General features: G+C 52.9%; 1 protein-coding gene across 2 annotated transcripts in view; it reads right to left on the reverse strand.

Annotated features, from left to right (window-relative positions):
• UPF1 (UPF1 RNA helicase and ATPase) overlaps positions 1 to 19,942 on the reverse strand; it is a 36,385-nt gene that overhangs the window by 6,493 nt on the left and 9,950 nt on the right. Inside the window, exons 2-18 of one of the 2 annotated variants that reach the window (XM_034997622.1) lie at positions 15,655 to 15,797; positions 13,936 to 14,025; positions 11,525 to 11,692; positions 10,998 to 11,178; positions 9,522 to 9,683; positions 8,750 to 8,867; positions 8,500 to 8,598; positions 7,903 to 8,011; positions 7,592 to 7,751; positions 7,360 to 7,478; positions 6,756 to 6,920; positions 6,540 to 6,654; positions 5,915 to 6,058; positions 5,044 to 5,257; positions 1,484 to 1,601; positions 951 to 1,107; positions 153 to 295 (exon numbers count right to left, since the gene is read on the reverse strand). In XM_034997622.1, coding sequence (XP_034853513.1) covers positions 153 to 295; positions 951 to 1,107; positions 1,484 to 1,601; positions 5,044 to 5,257; positions 5,915 to 6,058; positions 6,540 to 6,654; positions 6,756 to 6,920; positions 7,360 to 7,478; positions 7,592 to 7,751; positions 7,903 to 8,011; positions 8,500 to 8,598; positions 8,750 to 8,867; positions 9,522 to 9,683; positions 10,998 to 11,178; positions 11,525 to 11,692; positions 13,936 to 14,025; positions 15,655 to 15,797 — 2,405 coding nt within the window. The remainder of the gene's footprint in view (positions 1 to 152; positions 296 to 950; positions 1,108 to 1,483; positions 1,602 to 5,043; positions 5,258 to 5,914; positions 6,059 to 6,539; positions 6,655 to 6,755; positions 6,921 to 7,359; positions 7,479 to 7,591; positions 7,752 to 7,902; positions 8,012 to 8,499; positions 8,599 to 8,749; positions 8,868 to 9,521; positions 9,684 to 10,997; positions 11,179 to 11,524; positions 11,693 to 13,935; positions 14,026 to 15,654; positions 15,798 to 19,942) is intronic. The other variant, XM_034997623.1, reaches the window with a different exon arrangement.

The raw sequence follows: 19,942 nt of genomic DNA on the forward strand, positions 1-19,942 counted from the left end.
GAAGAACCGAAGAGGCGATCCAGGCAGGGAGCAGCTCTTGGGCGGACCCTCCCAGCTCCAGACTCTAAGGGAAAAGTCCCTCTGAAGAACTCCCATGGCAGGAGGGAGGCACCTGCCATCAGCAAGGCCCAGCGGGACACAGTCCTCTGTACCTCGCTCTGGTCAGGGCCACATTAAGTCGCCTGGGGTCGTTTAAAAATCCGATGCCTTGGTGCTCGTTGGCTCGCACACAGGAAAGGATGATGAAGTCCTTCTCTCGCCCCTGGAATGCGTCCACGCTGGCAATCTCCACCTCCTACAAGGGACACACGGTCACAGTCAGCCAGCTGCTGGCTGCCTTCAAGGACCCTCAGACTGTGGGAACGCTGTTGAGGTGCACCGTCCAATCCCACCAAGGAGCCTGGGACCTGAAGCCTGCAGAGCACCCCCACGCCACCCACCTGCTCGCTGCGCCTCCGGACAGCAAGGACGGAGCCCCTCTGGCTGGGCCTGCTCCCACTGGGCCTTCACGGTCCCCAGCCCCACTCTCCTGGCCTTCCTGTGCTTCAGCTGCCTTTTTAACTGTGGCAATTTGTTTCCCAATAATAAAAGCACACGTGCTTGCCATAAAAGACCTTAGACTGGACCCAAGTTAATGAAATAGAGACCACCTGTCATCCTCACTCAGTTGCTACTTTGCATTTTGGTTCATTTCCGCAGAGATAAAGAATGACGTTGTCCCGCACCCTTTCAGCACACACATCCTGGACATTTAATCCAGGCAAGGACACAGGGGTGAATCGCATTTTCATGACTACATAACACGCACTGTAAGGCTGCCTCGTAATCACACCGTATGGCTCGACTTAGAATTATTTTGTTTAGCTCTGAAAACTATCCCTCGCAGGCCGGTGCCCTCACAGCCGCAGGCCAGGCAGGGGGAGCCGGCAGGCCCGAGTAGGTGCGCGCACCTGGTAGAGCTTGGTGTGCAGGGAGCCGCTGAACTGCATGTACTGCACCAGGTAGGAGCGCTGGCCCTCGTACGGGGTGATGATGCCGATCTGGTCAGGCTTGGCGCCCGCCTTCAACAACTTCGTGGTGATCTTCTCCACGTTGGCAGCTTCCGTCCTAAGAAAACCCACCTTTCAGCTCCTGGGCTGCCCCCGCGGGCCCGAGACCAAGGCTGGAGCCTGTGGGAGGTGTGGGGCCAGCTCCACCTCTGGGGCAGCCCTGAGAAGGCCTTACCCGCTGCGCCCACAGCCAGGCTCCCCATCATTTACCAAGAGAGTCACAGGGGACGGGACAGGCTCACACGTGGGCTTAGCAGTATCTGCTCAATAGAAGAACCCACACTGAAGATGCAAGGTGGAAATACGCTGTTGGTTTAGGTGTCCACACAGAATGGGGACGAGAAGGGCGAGGAAAAGCTTTAGCACCGCGGTAGAAAACGGAGTGCCAAGCTGCCACTGACGCCTGCGGATGCTGAGGGCGAGTCTCTGCTTACCTGTTCAGGTAGGAGGTGCCTGAGCTAGCGATCTCCTCTTGGCCCTGGGTCACGTAGAAGAACATCGGCTTATCAGGTTGGGGCCACTGGAAGTCAAACCCCTTCTTCACTCGGTCCGCTGTCACCGGGGGGGGGGGGGGGGGGGGAGGGAGGGGAAGAGACAACACTACCCATTAGAGAAAAAAGCCACAGCCCACCTTGACTGAGTGCCGATGGAGCAACGCAGAGACCGGGCCATCAGAGGCAGAGGCCTGTGGTAGAGCAGTTAACAGCAGGCTTCAGGCAAGAGACCCTGGTCAATGGGGCCCCGAGGAGGCCGCTGGAGCGGGTTCCACTGCCCCAAAACGCCTCGGATGAAGGGAAGCTGCACATACCAACACCCAGCTGCCCGGTGCACAAAGCTGGCTCACTCACTGAACATTCTCTCACCAGCTGGTGCTTTCCGTGGCCTGTTTAAGAAATCTCTGCCTACCCCAGGGTCACAAGGATACTGTTTTCTTCTAGAAGTTTTACTGTGGTGCCTTAAAGGACCCCTAAGTCCCTCCAACTGGCTTTTGTGGATGACACTGTTGAGTCAATCTCATCCTGTCACAGACCAAAGCCTACGGACGGGTGGGCCTGCCTCTGGATTCTACCTGGGGCACCGTGCCCACAGTACCCTGGCAATTGCAGTTCTACAGTAATTCAGGACATGTGGTAGTGTAAGCCACCACCTCCACTAGGCTCTTCATGTTCACCTTGGCTATTCTGGGCCCTGTGCATTTATTTCCTTATAATTTAAAAAATTAGCTCATCCATTCACACGCCCCACTCACCCCTTTGGGAATTTTGGAGCTGCATCTAATCAACAGATCAGCATGAGAAAAATGGCATTTTTGCCTCAAAACAGCCTAACATCAGGGATCCACTTTATGTCAAGCTGAGAAAGAGGCCACATCCACCTCCACCCTTCCCGCAAGGGCAGTAGCCAACTGGCTAGCTCAGTGGCGCATTAGCCCAGGGGCTGCCGGCAAACGTTTGCCCACTGGGGGCGGTGGGGCAGGGCTGGTCTATAAGGCTCCTGCCCCAGCTAATGTCAGGCTACCCCAAGAGGGAGTCTGGGTGGGTGCCAGCACCGCCTTGGGCAGGGGCCACCTCGGGGCTCAAGGGGGCTCCTGGGAGCTGCTCAGGCTGTGTTCTGGGTTCAGATACTAATTACACAGGTGTGTTCACTTAGAGAAGACTCACCAAGCTGAACACAGGATTTGGGCACTTCTTTACACTTTAATGAAAAATTAAAAAATATGTATTCAGGGCACCTAGGTGGCACAGTCAATTAAGTGTCCGACTCCTGGCGTCTGCTCAGGTCATGATCTCAGGGTCAAGAGATCAAGCCCCGTGTTGGGCTCTGTGCTCAGCGTGGAATCTGCTTCAGATTCTCTCTTCCCTCTCCCTGCCCCTTCCGCTCATGCTCACTTTCACTGTCTCTAAAATAAATAAATAAATCTTTGAATGGAAAAAAAAAAAAGACAGACATATACATACACGTACGTACTTACTGGGTGCTGACCACGTGCCGGGCACGCAGGACACTACAGGGAACCACCAGCACTATGGCTCCCTGCCCCCCAGAGCCGCCACCACGAGGAAGGCAGAGCAGGGCCGGCAAGGGCCAGAATCGGTGCTAAGTGGTGGCTTTCCCAACTAGTGTCAAATGGCAAACAAGCTCCTTGTGGCCTGGCCTTTCCTCGCCCCACCCCCCAACGGACCAGCACCGTTCTAAGTGTCACGGTGATGGTGATGATAACAGTGCCGTCAACCCCCAGGGCCACACGACACCGCGGCTGCACGGCCGGGCCAGGCGGGCACTCAGCCTCCGTCTCACCCAGACGGCGGGCCGGGCAAGGCCGACATGGCAGGCTGCTGGCATTAACCGGACATTAAGAACGCCAGTCTCAGGACCCCTTATACAGCCTAAAAAGTTGAGGAATCCAAGCAGCTACCATTTGCATAGCTTGTATCTACGACATTTGCTGTATTTTAAAACCCAGAAACATAAAATATTTATGAATTCCTTTAAAAATAATCAGCCAAAAACATATTTTATAAAAAATAACATTTCCTGGGCGCCTGGGTGGCTCAGTCGGTTAAGCAACTGCCTTCGGCTCAGGTCATGATCCTGGAGTCCCTGGATCGAGTCCCACATCGGGCTCCCTGCTCGGCGGGGAGTCTGCTTCTCCCTCTGACCCTCCTCCCTCTCATGTACTCTCTCTCTCTCATTCTCGCTCTCTCAAATAAATAAATCTTTTAAAAATAAATAAATAAATAACATTTCCCACTAAAATATGTATCTCTTGAGTTTCTGCAACTCAGCGACGTGGCTGACTCTGCTTCTGTGCTCAGTCTCCCATCAGCCCTTGCAGGAGGACGATTGGGCGTCACAGATGCACATAGTTGGAAAAGGGAAGAGTGTTTTATAACTTTCCCCACAATCGTGGGGTTTTGACCGATTCCAGACCAAAGCTGGACAGGAGGTCACCCTGCAGGTTCGTGATGCTGGCCTCTCTCTTCTGCCCTGCCTTTGGGACGGCCTCTGACTTTGTAATGCCCTTGCTGGCCATCAGAATGAGAAGTACTTGCTCACCAAGTCTGGCAGAGCTCCCAAAGACTCGCACGCCTCACGGACATTTGTCACCACAACAGATCCCACCAGAAAAGCCACTCAGCATTGGAAAGACTTGGTCAGCCCAGATTAGGAACATGAGTTTTCCAAAATTCTGATTTTCATTTTGAATCCTCAGGTTTTATCACTGGAGACAAATACTGTCAATTGTTTTCCTTGAAGCCAAGGGCTGACTCACTTTGATCATTTCTGGCAAAGCACTGCTGAACTCAACCCCAGTCTGAATGACCGACCATACTGTGTCCCTGAACCCTTTTAAAAGCACCTACCACACCCTTCAAGTGTCTCAGAACTCCCTACCCCGTCACACCCAGGGTCATACGGATGGGCACCCAAGGGGTTAGTAAAGTGAGTACTCCCCACTGATGCATTCAGGGTCTTGCCTGCTGCAAGCATGTGGTGGTGACGACACATGGCAGTCTGGCAGCACTGTCCCCACTCATGTCGAGGCACCAGCCAGCCCTCCAGGGTTGTTTCTGTACCCTCAGCACGAGCGTCCGCATGGCAAAAGGGCACACGATCCCTCAGTGTTACTATGAGAGTAGTTCTGGCCTCAGTCCTGTGAAGCCCCAGGGCCCGGGGTACGAGAGCACCGGGGTGAGGAGTGGGAGGCACGGTCAGCTCAGCCACCTCCTGTTCTGTCCACCGTGTGACAGGCCCCCAGCGTGAATTCTCATGGAGTGACCCTGCATTTTACAAGGACAAGCTCCCCCTTGCCCACGGGCCAAGGACGTCCCCACTCCAGAGTGGACATGCCGTCCCGCAGACCACTGTACCTCTCTGAGGTCCCCCCTACACATAAGTGATCACCATGTTAAGGCCGCTTAGGCCGTGACAATAGGTTTCATCTCCCCAGGCTGCACTCCCTCCAGGCCCCCCACTCTGGGCTGAGCACTACCTGCCGTGACGCCATTCTGGAGAGAGCCCTCGTAGAAGATGTTGGATGGGAAGGCGCTGAGCGCAGGGTGCATCCGATACTGGACCTGCAGGCGGATGGGACGGATGCCCAGCACCACCAGGCGCTCGAAGAGTGACTGAGATAGTCCGGCCTTGGCTGCCTTCTTGCACATCACCACGGGGCCCAGCTGACAGTGGTCACCCACGAGGATGAGCTGTGGCGAGAGGTCCACACAGGTGAGGAGCTCAGGTGTGAAACCGCACAGACGTCCACTCATGGGGCACCAAGGGGCCCTGGTGTTATACAACCACCCAGCCACATGAATTCAACCAGGAAGAGGCGACCAGCACAGGACACCACCCACCACATAGAGGCATCCAGCTTTCCTAAATAAGTTCGTGTCATGTCACTGCTCTTTTACGGAAGACCTACGTTAGAGGTAATGGCTTTTGTCGTAAAAGCAAGAATCCTCTTCAGATTTCTTTTGGTTGTCAAAAACAGGTACTAACGTAGGTCTTTTGTAAAAGCAAGGTGGTGTAATAGGAACTTTCAGAAAGTAGGGATATTCTTCGCTTTATCCCATTTTGGCTTATAAGAGGTTTCAAAGCAGTGTTTCACTTTCGGATAGTGGGGGAAACCTATATATGAAACACACAGACTTGCACTCAGGACCCACAAGAGGTGCTCTGTGTGGCACCCATCCTTCCAAGAACCACTCAATGAGCCCGCTGGGCATCCCTCTGCTCTGCCAGGACATCACACGGCATTACAGAGCATTATCAGAAATGAACCCCCAGCACTGAGAATGACACGGAACTGGAACAAGAGAACACACACTGGTTTTCAAACAGGACGACAGTGAATGGCCCACCTGCTTGGCGCCAAGGACCACAGGGACCATGCACTCTGGTTCGGTGGCCTGGGTGCTCTCATCAATTAAAATGGAACGGAACTGCATCTTGGCGAGCCTCGGGTCCCCTGCACCCACACACGTGCAGCAGATGACATCTGCATTCTGGAGACGAGAGCAGGCAAGGCATCAGGAAACCTGCACGGTAAATGCTACCAGGCCCCAAAGGGCAGGCGGAACAGGACACTGACTGGCACCCTCCCCGACACCTACGGACACGGGCCACTGTCCCACCTGGGGGGCCGCATCTACGTCCAGGCTGCAGCGGCACTACCTTCTGAGACCCTAAGTGATCATGCTTCGTCACAAAAACCTATCAGCACAGATGTGGTCCTGTGCCTCAAGACAGCCTCAAAGAGGCAGTGCTGAGCTGGGGAAAGCTTGTCTGTTATAAAAGAGCAGGGGAGTGTTCCAGACCCACCTCCAGGCCAAGCTGTACAACCACTGACAAGGCAAATACGGGAGGTACTGAAGTTCTTTCTCAAAAGCAAACTAAACTGATGTAAAGGCTCCACGCCATGATCCGCATTCTGCAACAGGTCCCACGGCCACACGGGGCCAAACGGCCCAGAGGTTAAGAGCTCACCATGAGCAGCTCCCTCTCGGCGGTGCGCTTCAGGGCCCGGTACCGCTTCTCGTCAGCAGAGGACAGCTCCCCCGTCTCGTCCTTCAGCTGCTGTAACTTCTGCAGCTCCGGCATGCTGGAAGCATGGCGACACGTCAGCAGGCACGGGAGCCAGGCGTCGCCAGGGACCGCGCATGGGAGACGTGCTGCACTCGAGGCAGGCTACCCAACACCCACCTATCCATATTCCTGATCTGGTTGTGCAGGGCCAGGAAGGACACTGGGGAGTCAATGGCCTCACGGCTCTTCGCGCAGAGCCGCACGACTTTCAGCCCAGTCTGGTGGATCTTCTCAGTCAGCTGATCCACAGCTATGTTACTCGGAGCACAGACGAGCACAGGCCTTCAACACACAAGGCGAACAAACATCTCAGAGCTCAGCCAGAGGAAGTTCAGGAAATGCTCACTGCCAGGACTATCGTTCTGAATCCTAGGCAGTGGAGCACCTCCCCACTGGGGACCTAGAACTAAAGTCAGTGAACAAAGCTGAAGGAGCTAAAATCCAACTGGTCTGGAGCTTCCTGTTCCCAGCTGGTTTTCACACTTCTCATGTACAGCAACGCTACTAAGTGAATCCTGCCTCCTCACCCTCCTGGGTCTGCACCGTAAAGACTCTGAAAGCTCTGCGACGCGCACAGGCCCGACACTCGGGATGCGCTGACCCACCGCCCCACGGCTGCCTCCACCAGAGCAGCAGGCTTACTTGTGAGTAGCAACCACAGAGACCAGATCACATACAAATAACGTAGAATACACAGTGCCGGGACCGTGCCGAGCCCTACCCATTGCCCTGCCGAGCAAGGTGGTAGACGATGGTGGCAGAGGTCACCGTCTTCCCCGTGCCTGGTGGTCCCTGGATCAGGCTCAGCGGTCTCTGCAGCACAGTCTTGACAGCGTAAACCTTCGGATAACAGGCAGTCGTTAGGCTGCAGCCACCTCCGGGGAGTGGGGGGCCACCCACCCAAGCAGGCTCTGCCAGCCAGGCCCCTCCTATCCCCCAGAAGGGGTGAGAACCTGCGAATGGTTGAGGTCAGGGAGCCCCTGTGCCGTGAAGCGCTTCGGCAGCTGGCACTTGATGATCACATCCTCCACCTCGTGCCCGAGCAGCTTGTGGTAGATGTAGCCCGAGACAGAGGTCTCATCCACAGCAAACGTTTTCAGCGCGCTCTGCATCCTGGAAGGCAAGCTCGGGGTCAGCGGCATGCACACGACCATGGAGCGGTGAAGCCTGGCTCTCGCGGGTGAGCAGAATCGTCCAGATGCCGGAGGCGGTGGGGCACCCCAGAGCAGATGCAGTGGCACGGGCAGGGACAAGGTGGACGTACCTATCAAACGAGGTTGACTTCCACACGAAATCCACCTGGAAGTTGTGAGTCACCTCCACGGGCGCACCCACACTGCTCCGAAGCTCAATGGCGATCTCATCGCCATAATCTGTGCCGCTGAGTTAAGTTTCATCGTTGTCAAAAGCTGAGTTTACCTTTCTGAGGAGCCTTCATTTGGTGACTGAGGAAAAAGACCCTCCTCTGCGCCAAACACAGAAGACTCAGCCCGCCCGGCCTGTGCTCACCGCCAGACGCCGGCCCAGTGTCGGGGCCCCTGCTGCCAGCTCCCGTGCCCTCCCTGTGAGCGCCTGGGCAGCGCCCAGCATGGAGCACGCCGGCCGGGGGTCGGGCTGAGCCGCCAGAGCCCTGGGGCGCAGAGCTGGGAGCACCCTGGCTTCAGGCTAGGCAGCTCTTTGATCAGTTTGATACACATGGTGCACCTCCGAGTACAACTGAAGAAAGGACTCAGTGGCAAACACCATTCGGAGGGGCCCCCCCAGCGTGGCCGCCCACAATGCCCTCTCCTCCACCTGTGGCGATCCCCACACAGGCCGCCCGTGCTCAGGACGAGCTCACCCGTCTTTACACAAAGGATACTATCAGGGACCTTGATGACGTGGCCGATCCCTTTCCACAGGGGTGCCAGATCCCCTTTGTACCTCAGGCATATCTCATCCCCCTGCATGAGCCGCATGTCTTACAGAGAAAAGACAGCAAGAAAGTTAGCGCTTTCAACACGTGCCGTGGCTGCCATCATGAAGAGTTCAAATTAAGGGACGCTTTACAAGGGTGAAACTAGGAATTTTATGCTACTTATGGTCACAAATATTTTAAAACTTAAAATCACCTCTTAACCAAATTATGACTAAATCCTCATTACCAGAGTCAGTCTTGGGCAAAGTGAAGTAGGCGATTCTCTTCTTGTTAAGGCCCAGGTCCCACCTGACCGTGATGTTATCTTGAGTCTGAGCACATGAAAAATAAGAGCCCTGTTAGCCTGAGACACAGACACGGCCCTGGACTCCTCGTGTCTGCGTTTCCACAGGTGTGTGCCCTACGGCGACCTTACGAGCCGTGACGTCAGGGTGCCATGCGCAGCACCCAACAGCCTGCGACACCAACAAGGGCACGTCCGGGAGAAAAGCCATTAGGACCCCCAGACCCCGCTCAGGATGACCAGGAGACCCCCACACGACGTCTGCTCTCGGAGGCGGCTTCTCTGTGAACTGCGGAGGGAGAAGGAAGCTGGCGGCCGGCCGTCTGAGCTCCCGCCGCCTCGAGGTGATCTTCGCGGGACTGGCACAGGGGTGCCCTCGGTGCGCCACAGGCTCCTCGGTTCTGACGCTCGTAGCCGTGGGCAAAGGCCGCGACCGCGACCGGGAGGGATTTTTGTTGGCTTTTACATCAGAAAACACTCAGGCCGGCGTTCAGCTCTGAGCGACCGGGCGTGCGCCCAAGGGTCACTCCCTCGCCTGCCCTCAGTCCGCCGTCCGTCTCTCCGGGCACCGCGCCTCAGCCCGCAGCAGCGTCCGCAGTTTGCACAGGAAACCGCCCTCCCCAGACCTTAGGAGAGAGGCTGTGTTAAAACGACCGAAACCCTCCTGCACACACCACATCACCTGGGACTCTTTCAGTTTCTTATCGTAGTCGGCCTCCAGCTTGACCAGAGGGCCGAATATGTTCTGGTACTGGTAGGCATCCTCGTACCGCAGGAGGACGTGCTGCGGCTCCTCGTCCACGCCTGGCTTCTCCAGGTCCTCCAAGGTGGCAGAAGGGTTTTCCTAGAAGACAAGCACCGGGCCGGTTCTTCCCCATTTTCGCCTACAGACGAGAGGAACTACACGCGGGATCACTAGTCACTAGAAGAACAAGGCCTATCCGTCACCTCTCAGAACGAGCCGAGGTCGGCCCGTCATACAGAGGGCACCGGTGGTTGGTGGTGTCCCCTCCATGAGGACAGCTCTCGTACGGGGAAGTGTATGTGGCACGGGGAGGTGGACACTGGCCTGGGTCTTTGCTCACCCTTCAGCCACTGCCCCTAACCCTCCCCTGCCCAGGGCCACACCGACAGGGTGAATACTGGGGAGGACACCTCAGGTATCAGGTACACAGCCCGACACACCTGCACCACCAAATGGCTTCATTCCCCAACCAACGCCTAGTCCCTGAACTGAAAGAGAGAATACCTCTTTCGAGCTGCCAGAAAGACCACTAGTTCTCTGCTTGTGTAAATAGAAGGGGAGGCCCTTCTTCCCCCCACCAGCGCCCCAATTTCCTCCTGACCCTGTGCTGCACCGACAGGGGCGACACACTCCTCCCTGGCAGGGACAGAACGGTATCTGGGCTGTGTGGCTATAAACGGGAAAGGTCAAAGAGTTCTGGCCATCCAAAAATCAAAGCAGAAGGGCACCTTGCTAGATGATACTTGAGAAATATTCTGACTTGCACTCAAATTGAAAATAAACTCACATTTAAGATTCTGGATTATATGGGCACCTAATTAAAATTTATAGCCCAATTACTAAAACTTTATCATAAAAGCTGAACGGCCAGAACCAGAGAAGGGCTTCCTGGAGAACTGGGTCTGTCAGGCAGGGCAGGCACCCCACCACCCAACCTGGAAGCCCCTCCCCTTCACTCATCCAGCTGCGGTAGACCCTGCTTCTCTGACCTTTGTGACCTGGACTCCTTTTCCCCTGGACATTCACCCCTGGCCTGGTGTTACCCTGGCTGAGACACATCACAAGCCCAACGAGGTCTTACAGCACCCTCACAGTCCTGTCTCCCCAGGCCCGGCTCCTCCTGCCATGTGCACCCTCAGCCACCTACGGCCAGTTCTGACCTTCCTCCTTCCCACCACCCACCCTCGCCCTCGCCCTCTGCAACAAAAGAAAAATTCCAACAACTGGAGCTGTCCTTTCCTAGAGGCCTGGCAGGAGGTGCCTGTGGGATTCCACCAAAGGGCCATTCCAGGTAGAGACTGCAGTCTCTCGCTCAAGTTCCTTCCAGAATCTCCTGTTTTGAAGACACTCCCAGCAGCTCTCCCTGGACAAGAACCGTGCTGAGGCAGATCTGCATTCTCAGCAGGCCCTCACCTTCCAGAGCTCCTCCAGCTTGTTGATCTGCTGGGCGGTGATCTGCCGGGCCCGCAGCTGCTCTTGCTCAGAAGGGATCTTGACCAGCCAGGAGAGGAAGCAACGGTCCTGGATCAGGGGCTGCCACTGGGAGCTGTCCCAGTTGATGTCCTTGAGGCTGCTTTGACTGGCGCAGGGCTGCCTACAAAAACACCAAGGGCAGGGAGAGCCCAGGTGAGGATGACGACCTCCGCCCACAAGCCTTACCTTTCATCCCCAAGTGACGTTCCCTGAATTTTACTATGTGATCATATTACCTTTAAATTGTTGGTAATACATTGCCTCTCCCCATGCACTTGAGCTCTGAACTCTTAAAACTCCTAACACTGTTTTTACAGAATTCTTTTTATGATTTAACCAGAACACACCCCAAAAGAGTTACTCAGCATTCCCAGTTCTCTAACGAGCCCCAGCCCCCAAATATCCTCACACCTCTCTAACCGGCAGAACCGGCCCGCTGGGGCTGAGTGCCCCGCCCCCGCCCTCACCTGCACAGCAGCACCACCACCGAGTCGGCCTTGGCAGGGATGAAGCCAAGGAGGAAGACATTTCGGCAGCCACAGTTGTAGCACTCCAGAACTGTCTCCCCCAGGGGCCCATCCTTGTGCAGAGTCACCTCTTTGCATTTTGCCCTCACGAGGTGATTTACAATGTGGCTGAAACCAGGAAATGATAAATAGTTAACACCCAAAGTCTGGCTTTTCACCACTTCCAATTGTCGAGCCCCCCGTTAAAAGTTCCGGTACCGTTCACAGTCCATTAGCAGGGGCGGTCACACCTCATCCATCTGGCGTCCCAGGGGACCAGCCCGCCCCTGAACTGGCTCCCCACTGAGCGCAAAAATCAATCTGACTTGAACAGCCTTTAAGGAAAACGCTCCTAACACGTTTCACATAGTTCTTGCTTCTTTCTTTTAGTTCCTGCTTTCTGAAATCCTACGGACAGGGCCTGAATGAACCTACAGTGAGGCAGGCGGCCTGCCGCTTCCACAGCTCCTCTCCACTTGCTGAGGCTCCTCGGCTGCTGCCCCCACTTTCGACGTCGCCTCTCCGGGCCCCTGTGCCTGCTTCCAGGAACAACAGCCCCTCCTAATTTGCTGCAGGCCAGGAAACTTGATAACCAACCGTATTAGAAACCTGAGGACAGTAAAAAATACTGAGCAGTGGGGCTCAGGGCTACTCTCAGGAAGCGGAGGGCCGGTTCTGAACTGTCTGAAACCCCGCTGTCTCGGCTCTTTCCTTACCGCCGCGTGGCCAGGACTCTGCTGTCCCTCCCACTTCCGGGACACAGCTCACTTACTCCCAGGGCTTGCAAACGCTGCCCCAAGACAAGCCAGCCTCGCGCGGGGCCCATGGGTGGCGCCTGGCTCTGCCTTAGGCTCTCCCAGCTACCTGTAGCCTTGCCGCGGCTCTGTCAGACACCGAGCCCGCCAGGCATCCAGCCTGCCCGGCCGCCGCCCTCCCCGACCTCGGGGAAACCCCTTGTTGCCAGCTTCGGCTCAGACGCCACATTCTAACCCCCTCGGGCCCATTCTAACCCATGAAGCCAGTCAGATCATCTAACCCGCTGTCACCACTCTCGGCACCCACAAAGCGCCCACTCTTCTGAAGCTGTCACAACTGGGCATTTTACCGGACTCTGACTTCCTCTTGTCTTTCCTACACCCACCTCACCCCTTTATACTGGAAGCTCCCTGAAGGCAAGTGGCTGCCCCATCATTTTACCATCTGGCCTCATACAAACACTCAGTGCTGACTGATGGGGTCTGTTTTCTCTTAGAGGCCTTTCACTCACTTCCCTGATCTTGGCTCTGCTGACCGGAAGCTGGGGTTGCCAGCTAAGAAGTTTTATTTAATTGCTTTTCCTGCAGGAGAGGAACTAATGCAAACATAGTAATGCTGAAATTACCCAGAACATTCTGAAAATGGGACATGAATCTGGTTACCCTGAAGATGCTTTTCCTTTCACATCTTTAGAATTAAATATCAGCCCACTTTCTTGCCTCACCCAGAATCCCACAGTTTGCACTGCTAACTTTTAAGATGACACGAGATCTGACCACTGTATCCTCAGGCAGCACGAGATGGTGAGGCCTGGCCTGCAGCTGTGGAAGACACAGGAAGGGTGGGGGCTCTGTGCAAATAAACCTGCCTATGGGGTTTTGTCACTGTATGTCTCCAAAACACGAGCCCAGGAAGATGCTGCTTTCTTGCTGGCAGCCTGGAGCCCTATCCCACAGGACCCTGCTCTGCTTCTCCATGACAGTGTCGTGAGCTGTCACACACCACGGCAGCTCTGGAGGAGCCACCAGCACTGGATTCTCCCCTGGAATCCAAGCCCCAGCACAAAACTGGTCTCACCCCAAACACAAAACACAAAACAAGAGACCCAGTCACAGCTGCTGCTGATCAACAGCAGGAAGGGAAGCCCAGAGACGACGGTAAAGTGAACTTAATTTAATCCGATGATTCAGGATCTGGCCCGTATTAGCCTCAGGACTGCTCCGATGAGCTAAGGCCAGAGGGAGCCTTCTCAGGAAGCGGCTCCCATGGATGCCCATTACTGTCTTGGGAACATCCTCCTCAGGCACCCAGTAATGAAGATGAACGGGCGTGCCAGGAGCTCTTCTTGCAGGAAAATATAAATAAAAACTGGGAACGAGAATTAAGCCAACCCTACTTGCATAATAAAAAGAACCACAGAGAATAAATCAAGGGTAAATACATTAAGGCATTCACACACCACCATCTGTTTCAAGTTAAACCAGTCACAGAGGAGGGAAAAAACCAGGTTTGTTAGCGTGATTTTATATTGTGCTTTCGCTTCAACATTTCCATAATTTACACACAAATCTGAGCACAGCACTGATTAAAGACACATGCACCGTCTGATTATCTACCTGCCAGAAGTATTTCCACGCCCGTTACAGAACCACTTCTTGCTGGTGTTACAGTAAACCACGCAAGCAGGATCGTGTATTCCGCAGTAACTAAAAAAGTCAAAACATCAACAGTTAAAAGCTGGAAGGTCTCTCTCTGGTTTTAATTTGGCAGGATGTAAAATTCTTTCCTCTTACAACATTTTAAAATTTTTCATTAAACACATACTCAAACCCAATGATCCCACTAGCAAAATCCAATCAGTTAAACTGCAGAGGCTTCCTGACCCTGCAAATGCAAGGAAAGGGTACAGGGTGCTGTGGGGGTTCCCGAGAGAGGCCCCAGGCAACAGCAAAGCCCCTGCCAGGTGGGGGATAAGAGCTGTGGAAGGTACCAGGGGAACCCAACAACAGAGGTCTGATGCCCCAAAGCAACCCTTAGCCACCCCACTTTGGCCTTAAGTTTCAGAAACCGTGACTTATAAGCAGGGAAATCAGCATCCCTGGCTCTGGGCACACAAGAGTCAGGCTGTGACCACACTGCGTTCACAAGGCGCTCCACTCTCCGGCAGAGGGCGCCATGCTCCCGGGAACACTCGGGAGCTCAGACCCAGCAGCAGAGGGTCTCCGGGTGCGGGTACAGACTGAGCTCAAGCTTGCAAGGAGCACCTCAAGAGAGCCCCCAGCCTCATTCTTCTGAAAATCAACACATCAAAAACAAAACCCGGCTCGCCACAGAGTTCTGAATGTGTATGAAGCCAAGCCTCAGTCTCAAACTAGAATGTGCTCCAGACAAGAACCTTCCCCCAATACCCCACACCATGGGGACAGCTGGGCGGGTGAGGGGGTGTGCAAACATTAAGCACCTGCAGCTTTACTAGAACCACTTCACCGGCAAATGTGTAGATAACAGAACACTAACACATCACTAACACATATGTAAAAAAATTTTAAACAAGTGAGAAAAGAGCCAAAATAAAGTTAAAAACAGAAAGCCAAAATAAAGTTCAAAAAAAAAAAAAGGTCTCCCCACAGAGCAGGGAAAGAAGCAGCACTCTGTTCTGTGGTGGGCACAGACTTCGGAGGGGCAGTGTGCCTGGGAGGCCAGCAAGACAGTGTCATGGCCCAGGCCCAAAGTGGCCCTGACTGGCCAGGTGTCCTGAACAAAATCAATTCATCTCTTTTGGTTTCAATTTCCTTGTGTACGTGTAACAGAAAAGTAAGAAGTCCAATATTAAGGGTCCAAATACAAGCGATGGGTCCTGCTCTAAATGAGAATTCCAAATTTGGCCAAAAGCAGTTCTATCCACGGACTATTCAATTCCAATTTTTCGGGAATTTTGAACACATCAGAGAGGCAGATATTTTAAAGTACCCTACATTCATCTCTTTGTAAAAGAAATCTTAGCTGCTGTTTACCCTCTGAACCGAAGTCCTCACCAAATGTGAGTTTGTTTTGAATGAGTGAGTGGGACAGGTACCGGGAACCACCAGGACCTAAGAGAAGGCAGAGAAGGGGAGCCTCTCCCCTACCCTCTGGGTGAATCAGGGGTATCAGAGGGGGCTGATCCCACCCTCCTGCCCAGTAACAAGGACTATGTATACATTGGCCTGAAGAACCTTATTTTGTAATACCACGTCACAGTCCCTCATCTTAGATGGGCTTCTAAAGCCAGCAAACCCACTCAAGAATGCAAGAGCTCTGGGAGGTAAGTCTGCGCCTCCGCCATCGGCACTTACCTGCAGGCATGCACAGGGAGATCCTTCGTGTAGTAAGTATCTTCTTCATCTTCTTCAAAGTTCAACTCAGCCAACAACTGGCTGGTCTTGGCCACGCTGTCATCCACGGCCCCATTCTGCAGAATGCCCTCTGGTCCACCAACCTACAGCAGAATAGCACCATTACCACGCAAGGCTGCAGCTCTCGGGCCTTAGACGAGGCACATGGGTTCTCCCCAAACGAGCAGCCACGGCGACCTTCCCAAGAAGCGCTGGCCTGCTCTCCACTTCGAGAGTTCAGCTTCTTCTGATTGGACTTTTCACACTCTCCACCTCCCTCTTAAACCTACCTAGCCAAAAACAGGGTGCTGGTGGCGTAGGTCATCCACCCTGCCTCCTGCATATCCATGTCCAACCCCACCTGGTCAAAGAGCCATGACCAAACCAGGATGCTGAAGAAGACGCTTCGTTCCCATGATGGGGGGGGTGGGGGCACAAGGAGCAAGATGACTTTTTACAAAGCAGTTGCAATCCCCTCTGGGGACAGCTGCACAATGTCAGGCTAGACGGCCTGGAATCCCACCAGAGTGAAGGTTCCTGCCAAAGCCTAAGCCAAAAGTAAAGGTTGTGTCCACTGGAAATGTGAGAGAGCAGTTCCCTCGTTAGTCAACATACTTCCTTCACTGCCAGTTTCCCTCTCTAGAAGGCAGCCCTTCTTCATTATGAATTAGAAGTTCAATGTTTAGGATAACCTTCTGAACTCAGGCTATAACCTTACTACATGTATTACCTTTTATAGGTTACAACAGCAAAAACATACAAACAGGCAACTTTAACAATACCCATGAATTTCACGGGCACTTCTGAGCTCACAAGTCCATTCAGAGGCACACAGATTCAGCTCACCAGAGAGGGGCATTCCTAAAGCCATCCCCAGGAACCTCGGGTGGCAGTTAATAGTCCTTGTCATTCCCCTCCCCCTCCTGTGGGGATGACACATCTCCCATATGAGGCTCGGTCAGGCAGCAAGGGCGTGGAGTGGTGATGAGGGCAGGGAGGAATGACAGGAGCCCCAGGGCAGGCACTAGGTTTTTCTGAACTGTGAGAGAGGATCAGACACTGGCCCTTGCCCTCAAAGAGCCCCTGCCACCTAGAGCCGTGCCATGTGGGGCCGGCTCAGGCCAGTGCAGCTCAGGCCAGCAGTGCCCACAGGACCCTTCCCTCTCCACTGCTCCAGCCAAGTCACCTGGAAGATTCTAAAGACAGCAGTTCAGGGACTCCTGCGTGGCTCAGTGGGTTGAACCTCGGATTCTTGGTTTCAGCTCAGGTCATGATCTCAAGGTGGTGGGATAGAGCTTTATACCCCACCCCCCACCCCCGCTGCTGACTCAGCTTGGGATTCTTTCCCTCTTCCTCTCCCTCCCCCTCCCCTGCTTGAGAACTGCACTCTAATAAATAAGTAAATAAAATCTTAAAAAAAAAGGGGGGGGGGCGCCTGGGTGGCTCAGATGGTTAAGGGTCTGCCTTCGGCTCAGGTCATGGTCCCAGGGTCCTGGGATCAAGCCCGGCATTGGGCTCCCTGCTCTGCAGGAAGCCTGCTTCTCCCTCTCCCACTCCCCCTGCTTGTGTTCCCTCTCTCACTGTGTCTCTGTCAAATAAATAAATAAAATCTTAAAAAAAAAAAAAAAAGGGTGCCTGGGTGGCTCAGTTGGTTAAACGACTGCCTTCGGCTCAGGTCATGATCCTGGAGTCCCAGGATCGAGTCCCGCATTGGGCTCCCTGCTCAGCAGGGAGCCTGCTTCTCCCTCTGACCCTCCCCCCTCTCATGTGCGCGCTCTCTCTCATTCTCTCTCAAATAAATAAATAAAATCTTAAAAAAAAAAAAAAAGACAGCAGTTCATTTGAGGAGGGGGGGAGGCAGGAATCGGGGGTGCATTGCCCCCTAGGGGGCATTCTGGAAATTGCAGGGGTAAATTTGGGTTTTAAGTAGGGGGTCAGCCCAGACCAGACCACCATTTCACAGCTTCTGCCACTACTTTAACGTACTTTTTTCATGTAGGCAACAACCAACTTAAATGCAAGAAAACTGCGCTTTGTTTGGGGGGAAAAAAGGTTTTTTTCCCCAAAGAAAAATCAAAATCAACTTTTGGATTTTAATGCAAAGAAGATGGTGCTATAACATAATTACAAGCATTTCTTTATGAATCCCTGATCTCTTTTTAAAACTGTGGTAAAATACACACAATATAAAATGTACCATTGTGGGGCGCCTGGGTGGCTCAGTCGTTAAGTGTCTGCCTTCGGCTCAGGTCATGATCCCAGAGTCCTGGGATCGAGCCCCACGTCGGGCTCCCTGCTCCGCGGGAAGCCTGCTTCTCCCTCTCCCACTCCCCCTGCTCGTGTTCCCTCTCTCGCTCTGTCAAATAAATAAATCTTTTTTTAAAAAAATGTACCATTGTAACTATTTTTAAGTGTACAGCTCAGTGGCATTAAACACATTCATATTATTTTGCAACCATCACCACCACGCATCTCCAGCACTTTTTCATCTTCCCAAACTGAAACTCTGTCCCCATTAAACACCAACTCCTCATTCCCCTCCCCTAGCCCCTGTCTCCCACCGTTCTACTTTCTGTCTCTGTGAATCTAACTATCCTAGAGACACCATATAAATAGTCTCATAGTATTTGTCTTTTTGTGACTGGCTTACTTCACATAGCATAATGTCCTCAAGGTTCATCCATGCTGTAGCGGGTGTCAGAATTTCTTTTTTTTTTTTTTTAAAGATTTTATTTATTTATTTGACAGAGATAGAGCGAGAGCAGGAACACAAGCAGGGGGAGCAGGAGAGAGAGAAGCAGGCTTCCTGATGAGCAGGGAGCCCAATGCGGAGCTCGATCCCAGGACCCCGGGATCATGACCTAAGCCAAAGGCAGACGCTTAACGACTGAGCCACCCAGGTGCCCCAGAATTTCCTTTTTGAAGGCTGGGGGCACCTGGGTGGCTCTGTCAGTTAAGCATCTGACTCTCGACTTCAGCTCAGGTCATAATCTCAGGGTTGTGAGATCAAGCCCCACATCGGGCTCCGAGCTGGGTGTGCAGCCTGCCTGAGATTCTCTCTCCCTTTCCATCTGCCCCCCACCGCCGCCGCACATACAGGCTCTCTCTCAAAAAAAAAAAAAAAAGTCCTTTTTTAAGGCTGAATAACATTTCACTGTATAGATACACATTTTGTTTATCCATTTATTCTTCAGTGGGCACTTGGGTTTCTTCCACCTTTTGGCTGCTGTGAACATGGTATACAAATACCAAGTCCCCACTTTCCATTCTTTTGGGGATATGCCCAGAAGTGGGCTTGCTACATCTTATGGTAATTCTCTGTTTAACTTTTTTAAGAAACTGCCATAGGATTTTCCATAGAGGCTACACCATTCTCCATTCCCACCCACAGTGCACAAGGATTCCAACTTCTCCACAGCCTCATCGATACTCATTATCATTTTTGTTTGTTTGTTTTTAAATAGCCATTCTAATGAATGCCACCTGATATCTCATTGTGGTTCTGACCTGAATTTCTCTGATAGCTAATGAAACCAAGCCATCTCTTTATGGGTTTGTTGGCCACCTGCATATCTTCTTCGGAAAAATGTCTATTGAAGTCCTTTGCCCATTTTTAATCGACTGTTAGATTTTTTGAGTTGTGCTCTGAAATTCTGATAGCTGGCTATCACTTTAAAAAGTCACCTCTGTTTCCCAACGCTTCTCCTGACACCACTCCTGGTGTGACTGTGCCCAGGCACACACACGTTGGCTTCCTGAAAGTGTGTAGCCAAGTTAGGGCACCTGGATTTTACCTTATGGCAGTGAAGGAAGTATACATATCACACCACAGAAGGCAGCAATTAGAAATCGACATCTGTGACCCCTTAAACTCAATAAATTGGTTTCTCAAGTATTTGAGGTAACAATGTTTTTAAGAATAATATGAAACTCGCACTTCTTTTTACTTGATCTGAAACTATTCTTTCCATAGATCTGGTACTCTGAGCTTAGATAAATGGGTATTGATACCTTTTATGACTTAACTCTGATCAGCTTTCATCTTTCCAGAGAGAAATGTGCTACTTTTCCAATCTAATCTAAGCAGAAAAACACCTTAAAACCCAGGAACACCAGAGGGCTAAGAAGGTAGTCCAGTAGGAATCAGCTCGCGGGCCCCCACCCCCCAAGCTCAGAACAGTACTTATATTTTTAAATGGTTGGATTATCCTCAATTTTGCTTCTTGTCCCACAAAGTCTAGAATATTTA

The sequence above is a fragment of the Mirounga leonina genome, unplaced genomic scaffold (assembly GCF_011800145.1).
Source record: "Mirounga leonina isolate KUSES-001 unplaced genomic scaffold, KU_Mleo_1.0 Mir_94, whole genome shotgun sequence".
NCBI classification, from domain to species: domain Eukaryota; kingdom Metazoa; phylum Chordata; class Mammalia; order Carnivora; family Phocidae; genus Mirounga; species Mirounga leonina.